At 29.7% G+C, this 21,749-nt stretch overlaps 1 protein-coding gene across 1 annotated transcript in view; it reads left to right on the top strand.

The window, feature by feature from the left end:
- Nucleotides 1-12,016, top strand: part of Hem (Nck associated protein 1 Hem) — a 53,916-nt gene extending 41,900 nt beyond the window's left edge. The window contains exons 16-23 of the mRNA XM_014424989.3: nucleotides 443-545; nucleotides 621-849; nucleotides 1,652-1,745; nucleotides 1,927-2,087; nucleotides 4,872-4,956; nucleotides 9,621-9,844; nucleotides 11,241-11,330; nucleotides 11,421-12,016. Of these exons, the coding sequence (XP_014280475.1) occupies nucleotides 443-545; nucleotides 621-849; nucleotides 1,652-1,745; nucleotides 1,927-2,087; nucleotides 4,872-4,956; nucleotides 9,621-9,844; nucleotides 11,241-11,330; nucleotides 11,421-11,534 (1,100 nt within the window). The 3' untranslated portion in view covers nucleotides 11,535-12,016. The remainder of the gene's footprint in view (nucleotides 1-442; nucleotides 546-620; nucleotides 850-1,651; nucleotides 1,746-1,926; nucleotides 2,088-4,871; nucleotides 4,957-9,620; nucleotides 9,845-11,240; nucleotides 11,331-11,420) is intronic.
- The last annotated feature ends 9,733 nt before the right edge of the window (nucleotides 12,017-21,749 follow it).

The raw sequence follows: 21,749 nt of genomic DNA, 5'->3' as shown, positions 1-21,749 counted from the left end.
TGCCCATATGCCCGAAATCATTTTCAAATGTTAATGTCACGTATTGATCTTTCGAATAAAAAAAAAATTTTGATTACAATTTAATTTTTTGTGTTATTTTATACAATTTCAAGTTCTATCGGGCTTAAAAAAACACCCTATATATGTTCGATCAGCTGATCTCCTCAGTCAGCTGACATCTAAATAACAGCTGACTCCTGGTAACTTTTATATATATATATAACTCACTTCATCGGAACTTATTTGTAACTTAAGGAAAAGTATTAACTGATTTTGAATTAATCTTGATATTTAAATAATTGTGAAACATGATAAAAATGTTCTTTTATCTTAATAGTTCTCAAGTGGTTATATTTTTGTTTTAAAATATTTTTATTACTTTATTATGAACACATTCAATTATCATTTCATGATTTATTAATATTTTTACTATTTCTTATAGTCCATATTGACATTACAAGAGTTTTTAACAATGCATTATTACAACAAACACAGCAAGTGGACAGCCATGGAGAGAAAACAGTTGCTGCATTGTATACTCAGTGGTAACTTACTTCATTGATTATATTAAGTTATTGTCCTTTTATTATAAATTATGATAATTTAGTAATTTATGACAGGTATTCAGATGTTCTCCTTAGACGTGTTAGTGCTGGTAGTATATGTTTCTCTATGAATCAAAAAGCATTTGTGAGTCTCACTGCTGAGGGTGCTATTCCATTTAACGCTGAAGAATTTTCAGATATTAATGAGCTGCGTGCCCTAGCTGAATTAATTGGGCCATATGGAATGAAATTACTCAATGAAACCTTAATGTGGCATATTGCTGGCCAAGTTCAAGAGCTAAAAGTAATTAATTTTTAATGGTATTAGTTATGTTATTCCATTATCCTGGTGTACCTAATCATTAGTTAAAACAGCAATATTTACAATGTTTTACAGTTGAATTTGTTCTTCTAGTTATTTTTATTGTTTTCTGATCTGTATAACATATCTTTAATTCATTATTATTAAAACATCCATTATAATTTTATGTCTTCATGCTAAAATAAGTATTTATATATGTCAAAAATATTTTTATTCTGTTCATACTAACGATTTTATTTTAAAAATATATAAATAATACTTTATATTTCATGGATGAATGCAATATCAAAAGTGTGCATTTATCTGTGACTTACCTTCAACTTTAAATGTTTTCAATCAAAAAGATAATTGAAAATTAAAACTTTAAACAACCTACTGATAATGTTAAAAGATAACATTATCTTAAATTTCTATTTTAATTCTCATTCATTTTTAAAACTTAAAATTAAAACAACTGCCAACATCTATAAAATTGTTTAATGTGAGGAAACTTTACTTGATTTTTGATTACTTCATATAAGTGAATGAATAAAAATATTTTTTAGGAATGTATAAATTATTGTTGGTTTGGTTTTGGTGGTATTAATTTATTTAAGGGATAGCTAGTATCTAAACCTCTGAGTCATGTAAAGTACTGGTTTTCCAATTCACATTAGTGGTATTGTAATTTTCCTAGTTACATATCTACATTTGTTTAGTGACTAGAGTCCTTAAAATATTCATCAAAATTTATACATACAAAATAATTACTTTTTTTATTGCATTATTTTATATTTTATTTTAGAGGATAGTTGCTAGTAATAAAGATGTTTTGGTGGCATTAAGGACTCATTTTGACAAACCTGAAATAATGAAGGAGCAATTCAAGAAACTGACATGTGAGTTCAATTTTAAACTTTTTTTCTTTACTTTTTAAGCATAAATTTTGAAGAAAAAAGAACATGGAAAAATGTAAAATTGTCAATAATTATTAAAAATTGTACTAATTTTTGGTATTTTATATAATTTCAGCAAAATGTATCGCAAAAGTTAAAGTTTTTTATTTATCCTATTTTTTAGCTGTTGATAATGTTTTACAAAGAATGACCATAATTGGTGTGATACTTTGCTTTCGCCAGTTAGCGCAGGAAGCATTAGTTGATGTTTTGGAGGAAAGAATTCCATTTTTGCTCACCTCAATACTTGACTTTTGTCAACATTTACCTGGTGGTGACACAAGTGTATGTATAATTTTTTTTAATTTTTAGACTGAAATGGGAAATTTTTATATTTTAAATAAGTCTAGCAATTTAGTTGTACATATTAAATTGAAGAAATATGTGTTAATTTATTTTATTGTTTTTCTATCCATGTTTTGGGTATTAAGGACTTGTAATTTTCAGCTGTAAGTTGTTGCTTTTACTATCTAATTTTTACCTTAAAATACTAGTTGGGGATTTTGTGATATTGATAGTTAAAGTCATTGATTATATTTTAGCCAATATTTGATATACTCTGTTCTAATCATTGATAATAAATGAAATTGGCAATGCAACCCTAAAACTAAGAAACAATAGAGCCCCTGGATCAGATAATATAGCTGCAGAATTTTTGAAGGCCAGGGGCAAAAAACTTTAAGTTACAGAAGGATATTCTGACCTCAATTGCATTTGGACCAGAGGAATGGTACACAGGCATTATCCTCCTCCTTCATAAAAACGGAAATCAAACTAACTGCTATAACTATTGAGGTATAACTCTCCTGAACTGCACTTACAAAGTGTTTTATTACATCATCTATCAGAGGCTATTTCCTTGCACAGAAAGAGAGATAAGGGTTTATAAGTGTAGTTTCATGAGAGAGAAATCAACTACTGACTAAATCTTCACTTTGAGGATTCTGCTTGAAAGAACGTAGAAATACAATACCATCACAGCTTGGTTCTTTATAGACTTTACGATTGCTTATGACTAGAGACCAGATTTCCATGCAATTGCATTTTTTGGTTTCAAGCTTCAAAATCAGCCAGACCTGTAACAGAAATTAGAACCATGGTAAAGACATTCTAATAACACAATTTTATAGTACACAAAATTGCACATTTAGTTTATTCTACAAATTTGTACATTTTGAGGTTTTTCTGCAAAAAATTGCACATTTTACTTTTTAGGCTTAGTTCCAAGATTTTTATTTTTATTGCATAGCATTTGATGCTTTTTTTTTTTTTGCAATATTTGTTTATTTTAATTTTGTCATATATTTTTTCTCCTTTTTTAATTTATATAGACAAATTTGAGGCAAGGCAGTCCATTGATTAACATATGAAAAGTTGAATGCAACCTAAAAAATTAAAAAGCAAATGCAAGTGATGAATATTCTTGTAATAGTATTAACCAGTAGTTTCGGGTAACTATAAAAACGTTTCTCTTGAATAAACTTCTATTTTAAAGATAACAATCACTGTTATTGTTTTTAAGTTGCATTGTCACTCTTCCTCTGGCCCTTCATTCTTCCATCTAACTTTGTTGTTACCAGTAGAAATTTCAGTTTTCAGTCTGACTTTTTAGTTTTTGGTTGTTATTTTAAAATTTTTGAAATAGTATCTCATTCAAAATTAAACCCTAGATATCAAATAGCCTTGAGCTAAACTGGTTAAGCTTTGAAAGCATTCTACTTGAACGTAATCCATGTCACCTGTGTTACCCACAGATTAAATAGAGTATTAGTAAAAGTCTGTGATATTTTTATTGTTGTAAAAAAGCTGGTTAATAACTTGTTTTGGGTTTTCACTGCATGATTTTGTATATTTTCTGTTAATGCTAAAAAATCTGGTCTCAACTTGTAAGTTTCATTAGAGAGAGGTTATTCCAGGCAATGCAAGAAATTAATATCCCTCTTTAATTTATCTATCTTACAGTACAACTGATGGCAGTAATGATATGTCAAGTTAGAATACAGGGAGACCTGTCAGATAAATTCACAACCATAAGGGGCTTGAGGCAAGCAGAAGGCCGGCCTGTATTGCCTGCTATTCAACCTATTGTAAGAGAATGTGATAAAGGACTCTGGTGTCCAAAGAAGTAATATGATTCTCCGCTAGTCAGTTCAAATTCTAGCCTATGCAGATGATCTAGATATCCTAACCAGATCTAAGAGGGACTTAAAAATAACCTTTCTAGCAATAGAGGCAGAATGACAGAAAATAGGTCTGCGAATCTAACTAGGCAAGGACCAAAAATATGCTTGCCAACCCTTTATGGCTACCACCATCCACTGTTACGTTTCAAGGTTACTCATTTGAAAGCATAAATATTTTTGTGTATCTAGGTTCCCTAGTTTAAGCAGACAATAAGTTTATCCTAGAGGTATAGAGATGAATTACTCAGCGAATTGGTGTTTTGGTTTGGAAAAAGCACTAGAAGAAGCTGACTAATGTTCAGAAACACAAAAATCTCTCCGTATAAAACATTAATTTAAGCCAGTACAAAATTGTGCCTCAGAAATATGTCCCAAATCGTGTGTTGGTATCGATATTTTACTAATATTTGAGAGAAAAATCTTAAGAAGAATGTTTGGCTCTGCAAAGAATGCCGAACAGAATAGGTTGAAGCATACAGGTAAATATGTGCTTCAATAAGACTTTCAGGAATGCGGTGGTCTGTCACAATAATGGATGATGACTCTCCCATTAAGAAATTATTGTTTGAGATTGTAGAAGAGAAAAAGAAAGAGAGAAAGGCCACAAACAACTAAGATGGGCTGATGAGGTTGAAGTGGATGCACAGAAATTTCTAGAAATGAGAGTTTAGCACACCCTTGCACAGGACAGAGAGAAGTAGAGGCGATGTCTTGGGGAGGCGAAGACCAATACTCGATTGTAGTGGCTTTGATGATGATTATGACTAGTTAATGATATAATATTAGATGGTGATGTAATTCTACTAAAAGATATTTTAAAGTCTCCTGTTATTTACTTATCATTTTATTTTTTTGTTGGATGTTATTAATGATTGAATACTTTCAGGTGGTATGTGAAATGGCATCAGCTGCTGGATTATCTTGTAAAGTGGATCCTACATTGGCAGCACAACTTAAACTACAAAAGAGTGGTTAAGTATTTTTAATAATTTCCTGATGAAATATCCAACTTATGAATAAAAATTTAAATAAATTACCAATTTTCAAATTATATGATCCAATACCTTTTTTTTTTTTTTTTTGAAATTAGTGATTCATCCTAATATAGTTCTTTTTTGTTTTAATAATTGTTACTGTTTTATGAATTTTATAAAAATCTAAATTGTATTAGAGTTCTGATGTGAATGAGGTTTAGTTCAAGTTATTATCTAGTCCTTGCCACTAGCTATTTTGTATTGTAGATGTAGGAGAATTGTTAGTCTTAAAGTGACAGCAAGTTACTTCATTATCATTGTCAATTCCATGAACATTTTTGTGAATCACCGTAAATACAAGAAACAATTCTATTGAATATTTTTTAAACATTCACCAACAATAGAAATCTCTTTAACACAAAATTGATTGGCTTGATTGAAATTCTAGAATACACGATTAGGTTATAAAAACACTCTAGGATATATATGAAATTGGTTTGTAGAAAAATATTGTTGATCTCTGATGTGATATAGTTGATGAAGAGGTGAAGAGCAATGATTCTTGCTCCTTGTCATCTCTTTTCTTAAAATATTTTTCCTGATCATTTGATTCATTAAGCTTCTAGCTATTAGATTTGATCATATTCCCATTACATTATTTTTTGCATCGTGTTTCCTGAAAGTCAATAACTTCAGTATAACTATGAAGTAGTTGACTGCCTGGTTGCTATTTTTTTTATTTATTCATAGATTTACCCAATTGGTAAATAATATACCTATTATTAATTGTGAAAAAAAACTTATTAAAAGATTTATGGTTATCAGCATTATGTACTTCTTATCTTAACTTGATTTTTCATTGATTGATATTTATTAGGAATTATTTCTGAGCCTAGGCCTCCTCCAGTTGCTGTTTTAAGAGCAGTAAGCAATAATAATAAAATTTCCTGCATCCATTTTCACTTGAAAACTCTACACAGTATGAATATGTCAGTTACATTTATATGGGTTCCAAGCTATGTAGGAATCGCAGGGAATGAACTAGCCGATCACGCTGCAAGAGAAGGACTCGCGCTTCCGAGACGGGGTAAAGTAATTTTAACTCCGTCAGAGATGAACAGTCCTCTGGAAAGGAGGTCAAAGATAAATGGCAATCTTTGTGGAATGAAAGCCCAATGAATAAATTAAAAATTATTTAAAAGGATGTCAAGGCGTGGGGTACCTCCAGTCGCAAATGCCGTAGAGAGGAGGTGTTGTACTGACCAGGCTGAGAATAGGTCACACGAGGCTCACCCACTCCTATCTTATTTCAAAAGAAATGCCTCCAAACTGCCACTATTGCAACAACAATTAAGCCATATTTTCCAACAATGCCCATATTTCACACCACACCTCAATAGCTTAGGACTAAACCAAGATATCTCAAAAATCCTTGGAGACAATGATAAAACAATAGAATAAGTGTTTCAGTTTTTAAAATCACAACATTTACTGACAAAAATATAACATTAAATGGAAGAAAAAATAATAATAATAAAAGGAATAAATAAAATAAATATTCAAATTAAAAAATAAATAAAATTAAACGAATACAAGCAAAATTAAATAAAATATAAATGGCATTGATGACCAATGAAGTTAGACGCCACTAAACAAAAACAAACAAACAATAGTAAAAAAGAACAGGGCGGTAGGAGAAATTCTACAATTTTACAACTCACAGGAGATCTAGGGAGTAAACCCTGAAATTAACTATCAGTTTCAGAAAACTTACCTCTCTAATTAGTATTTATAAGTAATTTTGAGTTAATAACCTCTTTGAATAATGCTTTACTTTAATTTTTGCTGTCTGAAGTAGGTACATAAATTCCCTTACTTTCTGGGTTTTAAAATTATTGGGAGAATGATACTTTAAATTTAATGTTTTACATTTAATTAATAAATACAAATGTAATATCACATTTGGTAAACTAAAATTAACATTCAATTATTATAAAATATTGTAGCGTTTCCTTAATTTTAAAAACAATGTACAACAAAAATATAAAAAAGATTCATGCATTTATGAGAACATAATATATGGAATTATTATGTCCTTATAAATGCATGAATCTTTTTTATATTTTTGTTGTACATTGTTTTTAAAATTAAGGAAACGCTACAATATTTTATTACTTCACTAATATCCGATAAATACATTTTAATAATAAATAATTATAAATATTTTGTTGAAAATCTTCACATTTTATAAAAAATATATCCTAAAATAGATAAATAATGGTAGTATTCTGTCCATGTCAGAGCAGTTGTCTTAACGGAAAATAATTACTTACCTGGTATAGTCAAAGCTTGATTTTTCCGCAGAAACTTTCTCCTATTTATTCTTCCTTTATTATAGTTCTCTTTTTCTCAGTTTTCATTATATTCTCATAGTGAAATGGATCGTCGGATTTTTTTTTCCATTAGTGAAGTTAAATGTTTTTAGATTTATTTTACTCACATACAACATTTTTATTTATGGGTATTTTGTAAAGTTGGTGCAGGATAGTGGACTGTGTTTTAAAAAGAATTATAATGTCATAAAACAATCGCTTCCCCTTCAAAAAGAAAGAAAATGGTTCTTTCTATCCAACAAAAATTGACAGAAATTAAAAGCATAGAAAAGTGAGAAACAGCTGCTAAAATAGCCAAAGAATTAGGGGTTGGTGAGAGTAAAGTGAAAGATTGAAGGAAAACTCAAGAAAAGTTGAGGAAATCAGGTTCTAGTGTACCTTTAAAAACATCTTGATGCCAGATCAACTTTAAAAATAAAAAAAACAGAATTAAAAGAAGTTGACGCATTAGTATGAATGTGATTCAAAGCAACCTCAACTGCTCTATAAGTGGTATGATTTTAAAATTAAAAGCCCTTTTACTGAATCAAAGCATAAATAGAGATCCTAATTTTGTTAAAATTGTCATCAGATATACCAGAGGCAATAATTGATATTCCTTTCAAAGAAATTATTTATTAAAAAAAACAAACAAAAAAGCGGGCTCTCTTTGGAGCAAATTTACAACTTGGACAAAGCAGAACTGAATTATAAAATTCTACCCCAAGAAACACAAGCCTGTAGTAGGGAAAAATCTCCACCTGGATTTACAGAATCAAAAGAGAGAATAATGATTGCATTGTGCTCAAATGCTACGTACTGGCTGGTACTCACTGATTCCCTTTGTTTGTTATAGAAAAATCGGCTAAGCCTAGAGCTTTCAAAAATATAATCTCTACTTCCCTGCCTGTCTATTATTGAGCTCAGGATTCTGCTTGGGTGAGCACAGTTTTATTTTCGGAATGGTTCTCTCAACAATTTGTTCTAGCTGTTCAAAAAAATTAAATTTATAAAAATTTACCAGTAAAAGCAATTTTACTTTTGCCTCTTCCCTTCTTAAATATGATATTTTTGTAGATGGGGACATATAAGTCTTATTCTTGTCACCAAATGTAAATCCAATCATACAGCCAATGGATCATATCATTGAAAGTGCTAATAGACATTATAGAAGAAAGTTAATATCTGAAAACGATGCTGATAATTTTCTTGAAGCCTTAAAGATAATAAACATAAAACATGTTATTTACATTTTTTCATAAACTTGGAATATAATACGGATTTCTACAATTCGAAATTTATGGAATAAAATTTATTCTGTCAGTGAAGAAACTTACTCAAATAAGAAACTGAAGAAAATTAAGGTTTGTTAAAGGTAATGCAAAAAATTATGGGATTAGATAATGCAGAAGATAATATAATTTGCTGGAACAACAGTGATGATGATGAAATAATTGAAGCTATATTCAATACAGAGAAGTTGACAGCCTTTGAAGAAGAAGATAATGAAGATGGAACAATTGATGGCAATACTTTTTTTGAAAAAATTATGGTAAGAAGATCTGGGGTATATTTATTCTACAGTTGCACTACTTCTTCTTAAAATTGAAATCATCAAAACAGAAGTAAATGAAAAAATGAATGATGTTGAATTTCTTTTCCATTTTGGTACCTACTAAAGTGTTGTCTACTTTCAACGATTCTTCAGCATATTTCTTACATATAAGTTATGATATTATTACTGGTTTTCATCTTAATTTTTGTCTATTGAATTGGTATTCGTTCTGTAATCTTCCAAGTACTTTTGGTATGTTAAAAATCTGATTTGAATGAGATGAAGTGAAGTTGGTTTAATCCATGAACAAGGAAGAGTGTTGAGATTCTTTGTCTCTGTTAGTTGTGATTTTATTTCTCTGCTCGGAAAAAGTCAATAAAATAATTATGATACGTGTTGGTGACAGAACACTCTTTGTTTTATTTATTTTCTTTTAAATATATGATATTATGACGATCATCTTACCATTGCTAACAATTGTTTATATTTTTGACCAGTTATGGAGGAATTCTTGTTAGATTTTTTACTAATGTTTGATATTATTGCTTGGTAAACTGCACTGTTAACAAAGTACAAATCAATTATTTACTTTTTCTCTATAAACTATTTATTTTTTCCCTATATATATTATTTTATTACTAAATTTACCTAATATGACATTTATAAGTTTTATTTTTTAATATCTTTAAGAGTTAATTTTGAAATCCTATAATATGAATTTTTTTTATTTTCAGAAATCGATGAAGATGAGCATTTACTTGCATGCTTGTTAATGGTATTTATAGCAGTTTCGATACCAAAATTGGCACGTAGTGATAACTCTTTCTATAAAGCTTCCTTAGAGGGTCATGGAAACAACATTCATTGTATGGCATCTGCAATTAATAATATTTTTGGAGCTCTTTTCACTATATGTGGTCAAGGTGATATTGAAGATAGAATGAAGGAATTTTTGGCTGTATGTATTGATCCTAGAGTTGTATTTATACTTACTTGTATACTAAAATTGAACACTTGAAGTTGTTCTTTATATATACACTAGGCATGTAGCCAGGAGACATCAACCTTCCTCTTAAAAAAAAATCATTTATTTAAGAAAATCTATATCCTTGTTCATTTAGAGATCTCTAAGGTTGGATAATGTATAATGGTAGAATTATGTTTAATTTAAAATGGTTCTGGCCACAAAATAAAAGTAAAAGCTTCTTTCTAACCTAATCTGACTGGTGCTAGCAATGTAGTTATATAAATCAGTTCTTAATCCTTAACAAAGACTCCTATGCACAAAAACCTACACTAAGTTAATTTTGTCAAAGGTAAGACTCTTTTTTTATATCTCAAAAGGTGATCAAGATGTTAGTTATAACATTTTGAAAGAGAGCCCTTCAATAAATCTGATGGTGGCTACATTCTTGTTTCTTGTAAACAAATAATTGAATTTAATATGAATGGTTTCTCCTTAATCATAATTAGTAATTAAAACTTTTTGAAAATTTAAGGATAATTTATCACACCAAGTTTATAATGAAAAGTAGGACTATATTAAATCTTGAAATATTTATACTTTAGTCAAAAAATCTCTATTGTTCAATCATATTTCTAAATAAGAACTGGATTAAATAATGTGACTTATTGTATATTTTAAAATAACATGACAAATAGGTTTAAAGAAAAAGTCATTTTCACTCACCAGTTCTAAATTCTAGAATTAGGAATGGAATTATTCTACAAATAAGAACTAGATTTGTAATACTTTACATTTGTGCTTTTAGTAATTTTGTTAAAGATCCTTCATTTCATGATATTAAATTCTCGACTCAAAATGCTCTGTTTATCATGTGAAAGAGTTTATTTTATTCAAATTCATTTGCTTGGATACCTTTCAAATACCAAGTATCTCTGTCATATATCTAAACAAATCTTACTGTAGTATTATACACCCCTGAGAGTCAATCTTAATCTTAATTAAGACTTGCAATTTATTTTTGGCTGACTTCAATAAAGGGACCTATCAGAAAAGAGTGCTTAGTTTTGAATTAAGTGTTATTATAAGAACTGGTGGGATAACCAGTCCAGTCATGATTTTCTATTGATACTTGATCATGTATTCAGTTTTTGTTGTACTGTAGTACTTAAATTTTTCTAGTTTCATGACCAATCAATCATTGACACCGATTTTGTCAATCCTATGTATATTGCACCTTCATAATATGCTTAATATGGTTATTATAACTAAGCAAATAATAATAAGTTTAAATTGCATAAATAAAATATCGTACTTGTTCGCACTTTGATAATTTTATAATACTCAATTTATTGCATTTCATATTAATTTTATATATACTTCATTTTAGTTGGCATCATCAAGTTTACTTCGCCTGGGACTTGAAGCTGACAAAGAAATGACAAAGCATAGAGAGTCAGTTTATTTACTTCTTGATCTCGTAAGGGTTTTTTTTTTCCTAATTTATTCTATCAACATTGTTTATTGTTAAAGTATTAATACTGATTTGTATAAAAATAATCATTTTCAGATTGTACAGGAGTCACCATTTCTTACAATGGATTTACTTGAATCCTGTTTTCCTTATGCTCTCATTAGGAATGCTTACCATGCTGTGTACAAACAAGAAAATTTTCAACCTTAGTCTTGTAATAATTAATTTTGTCTTCTATCTGTTTTCCTTTATACATTTATACTTTCGTAGATCATATCCATATTTAATATTTTTGTATATGAATATAGTGTATAGAACCTCTAGAAGAATATTTATTTATTTATTTGTATGCTATTTTAATGTATTAATAAATAAAATTATTATGATAATTTTATAATATTTTGTAGTTACATTATTTTGTGACTTATTCTATTGATATAAAATTATTTGTATTGAAGTTAAAATCTGTTACTGTTATGAAGATATTTCCTAATGAAGTTATTGTTATACGCATTTTTGTTTTCTGTATGTCTTTTTTATTTTATTTTTTTTTTTTTTTAATGATTCATTTATATCAGTATATATCTATGTATGTATTTATTTGTACATACAGGCATTTATGTTTATAGAAAGTATTTCTTATCATTTCTCATTTATTATGTTTAATATTGCTCACTGATTCGAATAATAAAGTTGTTATATATATTTATTTATTTATTGACATACACAGTTATGACACAGAAATATAAGATATAAACTGTAAAGAACTTCAGTGCATGTCCATTTACGGTTTCTGCTTATTCATTTTTTTTTTTTTTTTTGCGCTGAATGTCCTTTTATTATGAATATTTGAGAAAAAAAGTTATATTACACAATTATGGATTGATTTATGAAAATCTCATTCGTTTTTATCAGTATTTGCTAAATAATATAGACATTATCTGATTATTTTCATTTTTTATCACTTTTTATAAAAATGAACTTTATTTTTAGAAACCTATTATTACTTATTGTTGTTGTTTGTTATTTTTTTATCCAAACATTTAAAAATATATTTATTAACCTAATGTCAAATTTAGGGGTCTTGTATAATACATACAGTTGGATCTTTATAATGTGTTTTAATAAAAATTTTTTTTTTCTTTTTTGAAATTGTAAAAGATAAATTATTTTATTTATTTTACTTGAATATACGTTTCAATTATTTAGTTTAGTAGTCATGAATTAATGTATATAATAAAATCTCTATAATAATCCCAGAGCAGTAATTGTGTGATAAGGGTTTAAAAAGAGAAGAAAGTACAAACATTAACAGATTTTGTTAATTCTTGTGACAGTCTGGTCACATTGGTGTATCACTGATCTTCTGCTTCAAGCCAGGGAGATGTACCAGCACTGTTGTACTTAAAATGACCTTGATTATAAGTTACAATAGCACTGTACAAAAGCGATGAATCCATATAGAAATGAATTTAGGCTAATGCACATCATTGTCACAAAGACTCACCTCCACTTGAATAAATGAAACTGAAGAGCATCATTGGAACTTGAAGGCATCTGGGCTTTTTATGTTTGGATGAAGGTCATCAAGGCAAGTTTGAATCCTTCTTTTCAAGTTGGTTGACTATCTGAGGTTGATAGCACAGCACAATAGTGAAATAAAATATTCTGGAGCTTGATGGAGTAATGTGGTAACATAATAGTATGGTTTCAAGTCTTCTCTTCAGGTTCTCAGTACTTTGTTCAGTAAGTCTATTTGCAGAATGGTAAGGCATACTGAATTTCTGAGGAAATTTCTTAATCTTAGCAATGGTTCTGGAATTCATCACTTTTATAAATGGTGGCATTGTTGGGTACCAAAACTGAAGGTTATCCATGAATTTAGAAAATGCTTTCCAATAGTATCATAGTTGACTTAAAGGTCATTGTCATGGAGAATGCAGACATCAGGTATCTTTACACATTAGGAAGTTGTGGTTTAAAATGGAGCCCTCATAGTTGATATGAACTTTCTCCCAGTTGTCTTCAGGTAGAACCCAAGGATAAACTGTGGCCTTCTAAGGATTGTGACAGACTCAGGCACTGAGTTCACAGCTTTTAACAAATTCTTCAATATAATATCTACCTATTCTTTCCTAGTGTAAAAATACACATCTTCTAGTGAGCTGCTTCTTCAAGGTAATCCCCAAATGAGTGGTATGGAGCTCTTCCAATATTTGGGGTTGGGAATATTTAGGAATAACCACGCGATTCAATCCGAAGAGCATTGTAAATGGGCTATCTTTAGGATTATTATTGACATAGTACTTTAGCGCCGTAAGTTCTGGGTTCTTCAGTGTTTCCTCTGTAATCTTACTTGACTGCTGTGATGGGTGAGCTGAAGATTTGGAATAATGTTTCAGCATCCACTGCTATTGCTGGTTCTTTGTAAAGAGATAATATACATTACTGTGTTGTATAAATATCTGAGGAAAGAAACGTATCCCAAAATACGAACTGAAGTCATTTGAGGTAGAAGACGATCCGAATGAAAAATTCGTGACAAAGGCTTATTCTTACCAAAAAGATATTTAAAGAAGTGTTGTCGCGTAGATAATAGCTATCGGGCTGGCTACAGTTGAAGTCAATCTGAGTAAGAAGTTGAAAGGCGTACGCGACTGGCTTCTCCACACAGTCGATATCGTGGTGAAGGGTTGTTGAATTTCCCGTTGGACTTACATCTGTAGTTGGATCAGTGGCTTGCATGGTGGCCGGGTCGAAGGGAGTGAAAACCCTTTCAGTGCATAATTCTGAGGTTCGAAATTGTGGCTTCAGCTACAGCTGACCAAATGAATCATCACCTTTTCGTAGTAATTTTCTCAAGACATGTGACTTAACTAAAGTTCAGGATAAACTTGGCGTAAAAAGTCACTGTTCCCACAAAACGTTTTAACTCGTCTGTATTTGTTGGGCGTAACCCAGGTAATCAATCCTTTCTATGAAGAATGAACATTAACTTTTGTTAAGATGAGGTGTAGATAGTTGACCGTAGAATAATGCTTGGAGAAGTTTGTCGGGAAGTTTGACGGGGGGTGCGGTCAGCAAAGAACAACATAAATAAACAAAACCATATTTATTTATTTTATGCCGACGTTTCGACCTGAGTTTCAGGTCTTCATCAGGGGTTGTGGCGTAGAGTGCAGGTTGGTAACTGACTGGGTGACTCAACCTCGTCCTACCGGGTACTATTCCGATAAACACGAGGTAGGAAAGCAGACCTGAAAGGTAGAGTCATGGGGGAAGGTGTCTTCGTCCTGCCGGGTACTATTCCGACAGAAGCGAAGGAGGTATGTAAGCCCGGAGTGTAGCTAGCCTCCAGAGTCATACAGGAAGGTGTCTTCGTCCTTCCGGGTACTATTAAAGCAAATACTAATTGTAATGACTTATAAGACAATGGGACAATTGTATATAATTTTCTTAAAATTTTGATTTCATTTGCCTTTTCCGTGCTGAATTGTCAAAACCTGATTGACTATGGCTTGCCCTCCTCCTCCTAGTTTTGATTCTGGGTACGCCCTTGACTATGTATATTGTTACTCCGTGCCTCCTAAGGAAGTTTTCCCTGAAGGGGAAATTTACCCTTTTCTATGGCCAGATTTCGCTAAGTCTACTCTCTGGGCTATTTAACACCATAAAGAGATGCTACGTGTAAGACGTTAGCTTTTAGTGGATTAGAAGATTCAATTGTAATCCTTATTGATTCAAATAATATATTTAAAAATATAATAAATGATTATATACAAGTAAAGTTAAATTATTTAAACAATACATATGTCTGTATGATGACTGTAGTAGTTCACGTTGCGGCAGCTAGGTTCATCATTTCGGCACGTAACGGTTTTGGTGGCTGTAGTAGTTACACTCTACTACTGGTATAGTAGTCGACCAGAAGATAGCAATGTTGCTACAATATATTAATTATTTGTGTGAGATAAAGTAAACTGAAATAAAACCACTAATTCCTATTGATTCTTTTTTCTCTCAGCTTCCTTTATTTTTCTCCGACGTTTCAGCCCTCAGACTATTATCAAGGAGATATCTAACAATTGATTCGTCCAAATTATTTAAGTATTGTTCTTCCTTTTGTTGGCTAATTGACCAAGTCACCAATCTTAAACTTTTGACTAGTTTGATGTATAAAGAAATTATTCCTGCAATTATTTCTGAACTGAAGTGTATTAACTATTAGCACTATTAAATGAAAAAAGAGGGTTTTTTAGTGATAGCATCAAAGCTATTGAGAAAGTTTAAGGGTTTAAATTAGATTCACGTGGCATTTGGCAATAGAATATAAACACACAAGGTCTAACTTTCCAATCTCATTCCTCAGATTAAAAAGCCTACTAGCCGTGAAGAAGGGTGATCAGAGTTTAATTTAACAGACATTTTGAAGAACAGTAAGACATCCTGCGAGACTAAGTTATTTTGACTTTAGGTGAAAATTTGCACGATCACAATAATTTTCCTTACAATGTATTCCATATATAGATAAGTAAAAGTTAAATGACGGTTTTACTAGGAATAGTCATCTCAAAGCTATTGAGCTATTAAGCTAGGAAGAGTAAAGGTTCAAATTAGACTGGCATTAGGCAATTGAATATAAACACACGAAATTTAAGTTTCAAATATCATTCTTTGGATTAATTTTTTTTTATTAATTATTATATACAGTTTTCCATAAGACTATAACGGATAGTCGTCAACAACCCTTAACCACCTAATACATTGTAAGCTGCAAATACTTTTTGTATGATACATTGATGAGATTTGAGTTTCCTTTATCTTTTCTACATATTATAGTTTTTAAAAAGTAGGGAAATTTAAAAGAAACCTACGAAATACAAAAAAAAGAACTAATAAACGTATACTATTGAATTAATAAATCCAATAAAATAAATTAACATAAATTATAAATGACGAAGAAATGAATAATTAATACACTTGGTTAATATATACAATAAACAAATTTTATATATACAATTTAGATTTCGTATTTTGTCCAATAATAATTGTTTGGTACGTTTGTGAGTGTATCTTCTAAGCGGTATTTTGTTGTAGTCTCTTATGTACGATGGTGTGTTAGAAATAGTCGTAAGAGAGAACACGTATTGTGCCCGTTAGTATATGTACTCTTTTATCGCCGGGAATTGTAAGTCGTAAAGTAAAACACACTTGAAATTCTGGTGTACCGAGAAAGGTTTTTCACTATCTTCATGCATTTGTATTTAATAATTTCTAATTTTCTGTACTTAGAGCCACATGTATAGCTCTAGATATATGCAGAATAAGTTATTTTTTTGGCGTATTACTGTTTTTATAGGATTAATTTGTTTTAATGATAATTCAGGCTTTTAAATAGATAATTTAGAATTATTGTAAGGGGTCTTCTTGCTAACGGTGCACTTAGTTCTACTGCATTTGTTTTATATGTACATAGAAAACAAAGAGATAGCTTATAAAACACTATTTTGCTCGGTTGGCCGGCCGGTTCCTTAATGATTGTCTATGTTTAATTGAAAAAAATTAAACTAAGACTTGTCATAAAACTATAACATGGTTGTATGGAAATTTATTGTATTTTATTTTATTATCATCCAAATACTCCTTTCCTAATGTACTATAAAATGTATATTTTAGGAAGATAGTCCGGATAGCGGTAAATATTGGTATCGAAATAGTAAAAGAAAACTATTTATTCATAACCAACGTTTTACCCCACTTTGCAGTACTTCGTCAGAGCTAAATGAAAGAACAAGATACAAACATTTTAGAATTAACAGAACATTGAAATAAAAACATTTCAAAACGATTGTTATGTTTATAAAGTATATAAAAATAAATCATAACAACAATATAAGGAAGTATATTGTAGGTAGTTCCAGAAGGTGGATTGGAAACAAGTTACTAATAAGTTATTAATAAATATAACCAGGTGGGATAGAAGTTCTAAAATTATATCAAGCCCTGAAAAGTGGAGCGAAATGTTGATTAATTATAAATAGTTATTATATATACTCGCCCATATATTCAAGAGATAATATTTTATTTTCTTGTATTTCTGTAATTTTTCTTTTAAGACTTGTGATGGTGGTTCAAAAATACATTATACATTTCCTCTATATTTCTTTATAATTCTCTTTCTGTATTCCTTTTAGAGAATATGGTAGCTTATATTTTTGGTTTATTTACTTGTATCTTCCCTTTTTTTAAATAAACGATGCGTTTTTTAAAAAGGACCAATAATCTGTTCGCTATTTTATATGATGATGCATAAATGCCTGTATCGTCTGCAAAAATGTTCTTTCTACAGGTGGGTATGAGGGAAGGTGTGAGATATATATGTGAAATATGATGGGGGAAGTCAGGTGCCTTGCGGAAGACCAGCTGATAGGTAGCGGGATGAAGAGTTGGCATTCCATCGATTAAAAAGCAATAATATGAAAACTTGTTGTGAAGACGGGGGATAAGACAATACGGTTTTTCTAGCAGACATTTTGAATAACAGTATTAAAAAAAAAAATAATACTAAGTTTTTCATAACTTAAAATAATCCCGTTTTTCTATTCAAAGTCAGGATCGTCAAATTTTAAAATAAATGTACTTCAACAAAAAATGTCGGAAATTTATATACAATGGTTTGTTATTTGAACTGACTATTTCCATATAAGTAAATAACAAATAATAAAATATCTGTATCGTCTCATACGTCTTTCCCAACTTGGGTTGCGTTTGGGTGTTTAGTCCAATGCCTAACATTGTTTGCAGTAAACGATAATATTGGTTCAATGAATATTTTTGTCGAAAATTTAATTATTTGTATTTTAAATTTTAAAATGAGATAAACGAGCACCTAGAATTTCTGGGAGATGTATAGTTTTCGAATTACTTTGTAAGCTAATAGACAAGTGGAGCTGTTTCCATGTGAACCTACTCATGTATCATTGAAGACACGAGTGTTACTTTTAAAAGTTCAATATATCGTATCTTTGATAATAATGGTCGAATTTCCATGATTTTTTTTTTTAAATTTGTCTCCAGGGATTTAAATTACCTTTCAAATAACAGTCACAGTAAATGGGAAAAGGAAATATATATTTGTTCGATTTTAGGATTATATGTAACTTGAAACATGAAAAATATAATTTTGAGTGAGGGAGGAAGGGGTTAAATTATTCTTCATTTTTGAAAATAGAATACTAAATTCAAGTCTAATGCACTGTGTATTTGCTGATAATGGTTCGATTACGTTTCAGTTTTGTTTATTTAGGAAATGTAATTATATTTCAAATAATTTCTTTAACCCAGGATTGTCCATAGTGCTGTAGAAGTTATCATTGTCTCCTCGTCATGTAACTACTATTCTGAAATTAAGATATCGTAAGCCTGGATGTCATCGATAACTATGGTATTTCGCTCAGATATATTATTTTAAGAAATATAATCTATCATCAAGCTTATGAGGAAGCTTAAATATGTTCATATTAAGTTTTTAAATCAGGATAAACTCTTAAATATTTATAATTTCAATGGATTTTAATACCAGTGATGCGGTTGAGAGAGAAGCACCGGGATCTCAGGAGTCCTGCTCTTTCCTCCATAAGTGCTCGGCAAGGAGTTCCCCAGACTGAATTTAAATATTATAATTAGAAATTATTGTGTTCAAGATGTTATTTTACTATAAGTTTAATTTTTTTTTAATAGTATTATTATTTTTTATTTTTTTTAATTTTATCATTAATATTTCTTCTTCTATTTCTTATCATTTGATTTATATATTTGTAGATATGGTGTGAATAAGTTCTGTGATTCATTTTACCATTGTCTATTGTACATAATGCAATATTACACAATATTTTTTTTAATATATATTATAACATATTAAGTATATATTATATACAAGTTACAATTAAGGTTTTTACAATGAATAGGACAATACAGCGTTTGCCTGTCGCCAGTAGTAGTTAGTTCCCTTGATAGCTGTTAGGTTGCGTCATGCAGAGCAATAGCGGTTTAGGCGGCTGTAGTAGTCATAGTATGGACCAGCAGGTAATGGTGTCGCTGCACTACAAATTATATGCGAAATTGGATTATATCTCTGAGAATTTTCAGTAAAATATATTATAATTATTATAGTATTTTCTAACTTACTTTTAAAGCTAGAAGCAAGCTCCTGCATCCAAACGTGGCATGATAAAGAGAAAAACTGCTCCTTATGCAACGTGAATGCACCGGAAGATACGTCTCATTACATAGCAGTTTGTCCAATGTTGAATGAATTTAGAGTAGAATTTTTAAGGAAACAATTAAATTTATTGGAAGCTATAAAGATACTGATCAGATTATAAAAACTTATTTCTTTACTTAAAACAAATTTTAACTATAGAAAAATCAGTCCTTCCATTAAAAACTACCTCTTCCAATTTTGATAATCCTCTAAAGCTCCTGAAAAGTAGATGGCCTCGTGACCTAATGTAGAAATGTTATTAGAGTGCTACCAATGGGTAGTTTCTCTACATGTCTGTGTCATACCATTGTAATCTAATATCACATTTACTTGGTGTATTTTTATGTAAATACAGTTTTAAATTACAATATATAAATAAATAAACTATAGAAAAGATTTATTAAAAGAATATGATTTTAAATAAAATATTACATAGAAAAGAAATTGATGAAAGACTTATTATATTTGAAATTATAATTTAAAAAGTCTGCATCAATATGTTTATTTTGTATGTTTAAACGAAAATCCTGACAGACGAACAAAATTTAAATGTGGAAAATTCGTTTTTTCGAAAGACATTATGTATGTAAACAATTATATAATAAAAAATAGTAATTATTATAATAAACGCTTCTATCTATCCTCAGATCTGCTGAAAAGTTCAACCTATCTATAATACTGTAAACATTAAAACCTTTTTCGTTGAATATCAAAAACATAATATTACATTCAGGTATAAGCAATATTTTGATACATGGTTGATATTTTGATACCAGCTCTTTTCTTATATTGATATATTTAATAGAAATAATAATAATAATGTGAACTCCTACACGCCAAGAAGAGCCATGGGTTCATTACTTTGTAAGGAAGCGCTGTTTTTAGAACGGTTACAGTGTAATAGAAAGTAATTATCTGCCACTGTAGGATTCGAACCCAGATTCTTGAAGTACCATAGTGCCTTACCACTGTGTCACTGCGCTCCCCATGTAATGCAAATAGATTTTTTTGGTCAATTTGCCTACATAAGCAATTCCTTGTTCAGTGATTATTTCATACAAAATTAGATTGTAAAAATGTTCTCATTACCATTAGATTGTCTGTCTCATTTCTTGTTGTTTATATTGGAAAATTGTTTGGTAATTACATTATTATTTATCTAATTAAAAACGGTGTATAGCAGTAATAATACACTTAATTTTAAGAAATATGTTTTAGAGATTTTTTAAGAATACAACTTTTATAACTAGTGATTTGTTAATTATATGTTTGTAATTTGTTAGATGTAGTGAAATGTGTAAATAATCAAAACCAGCACAAGGAAATAAAAAATTAAATTAATCATATTCACCCAAATACGTTTGGACGCATTATATCCTAATTTTTTTTTTTTTTTTATAGATTTATTTATTGATAGATATTACAATCTGTCACACAGTTGTGGACAATAGGTAATATTGATGAATGATCTCATACATACTAAAATACAAAAAAAAAAATAAAAAAATAAAAAAATAAAATAATAATAATAATAAACTCTCTTAAAATATATACAAACAAAAGAATAGACAAGATGAACATAATCAGACTTTCAGACTTTTCTGTATGAAAAATAAATAAATAAAATAACATAATGATAAAATAATATATACAATATTTACACAATCGACCTGAGGATCCCTGAGCCCACTCTATCCCCCACGTGTGAGGGGTAGAGTAGAGCTGAAGAGATCCCAGCGCATCCCTCTCGCCGCATCACTGGTAATGAGCCAGTTATCCTAAATTAAACGAGGTGGCTGGTTGGGGTGAGATCTGAAACCTTTTTTTAAAAGTAAAAACTTTTATTAACAACATGGAATGTTTATTCTGGCAATTTCCGTAAAGGAATCAAGTTAATTGCCATTGCTTGAAGGGTAGCTATGTTTATATACATTTTTCAAAATCGTTTTTTAGTTGCCGCAATATTATGTTTAAAAAAAAAAAGTTCTGAAAAGAAAAGATACTCTTTTTATTCTCCCAAGATTATCTGCTTTAATGGTATTACTAATTTAACAATAATGCACAAAAATTGCAGGGTATGACGTTAAAAATTATACTATTTCCATCAAAGTTACAAATATTAACTTATGTATTTCCTCCCAAAATCTTTTTTTTTTTTTTTA

This window comes from Halyomorpha halys, unplaced genomic scaffold (genome assembly GCF_000696795.3).
Source record: "Halyomorpha halys isolate HHAL.00 unplaced genomic scaffold, Hhal_1.1 Scaffold27.1, whole genome shotgun sequence".
NCBI classification, from domain to species: domain Eukaryota; kingdom Metazoa; phylum Arthropoda; class Insecta; order Hemiptera; family Pentatomidae; genus Halyomorpha; species Halyomorpha halys.
The sequence above is the reverse complement of the archived record's forward strand: the minus strand, read 5'-3'. Positions and strand labels throughout refer to the sequence as shown.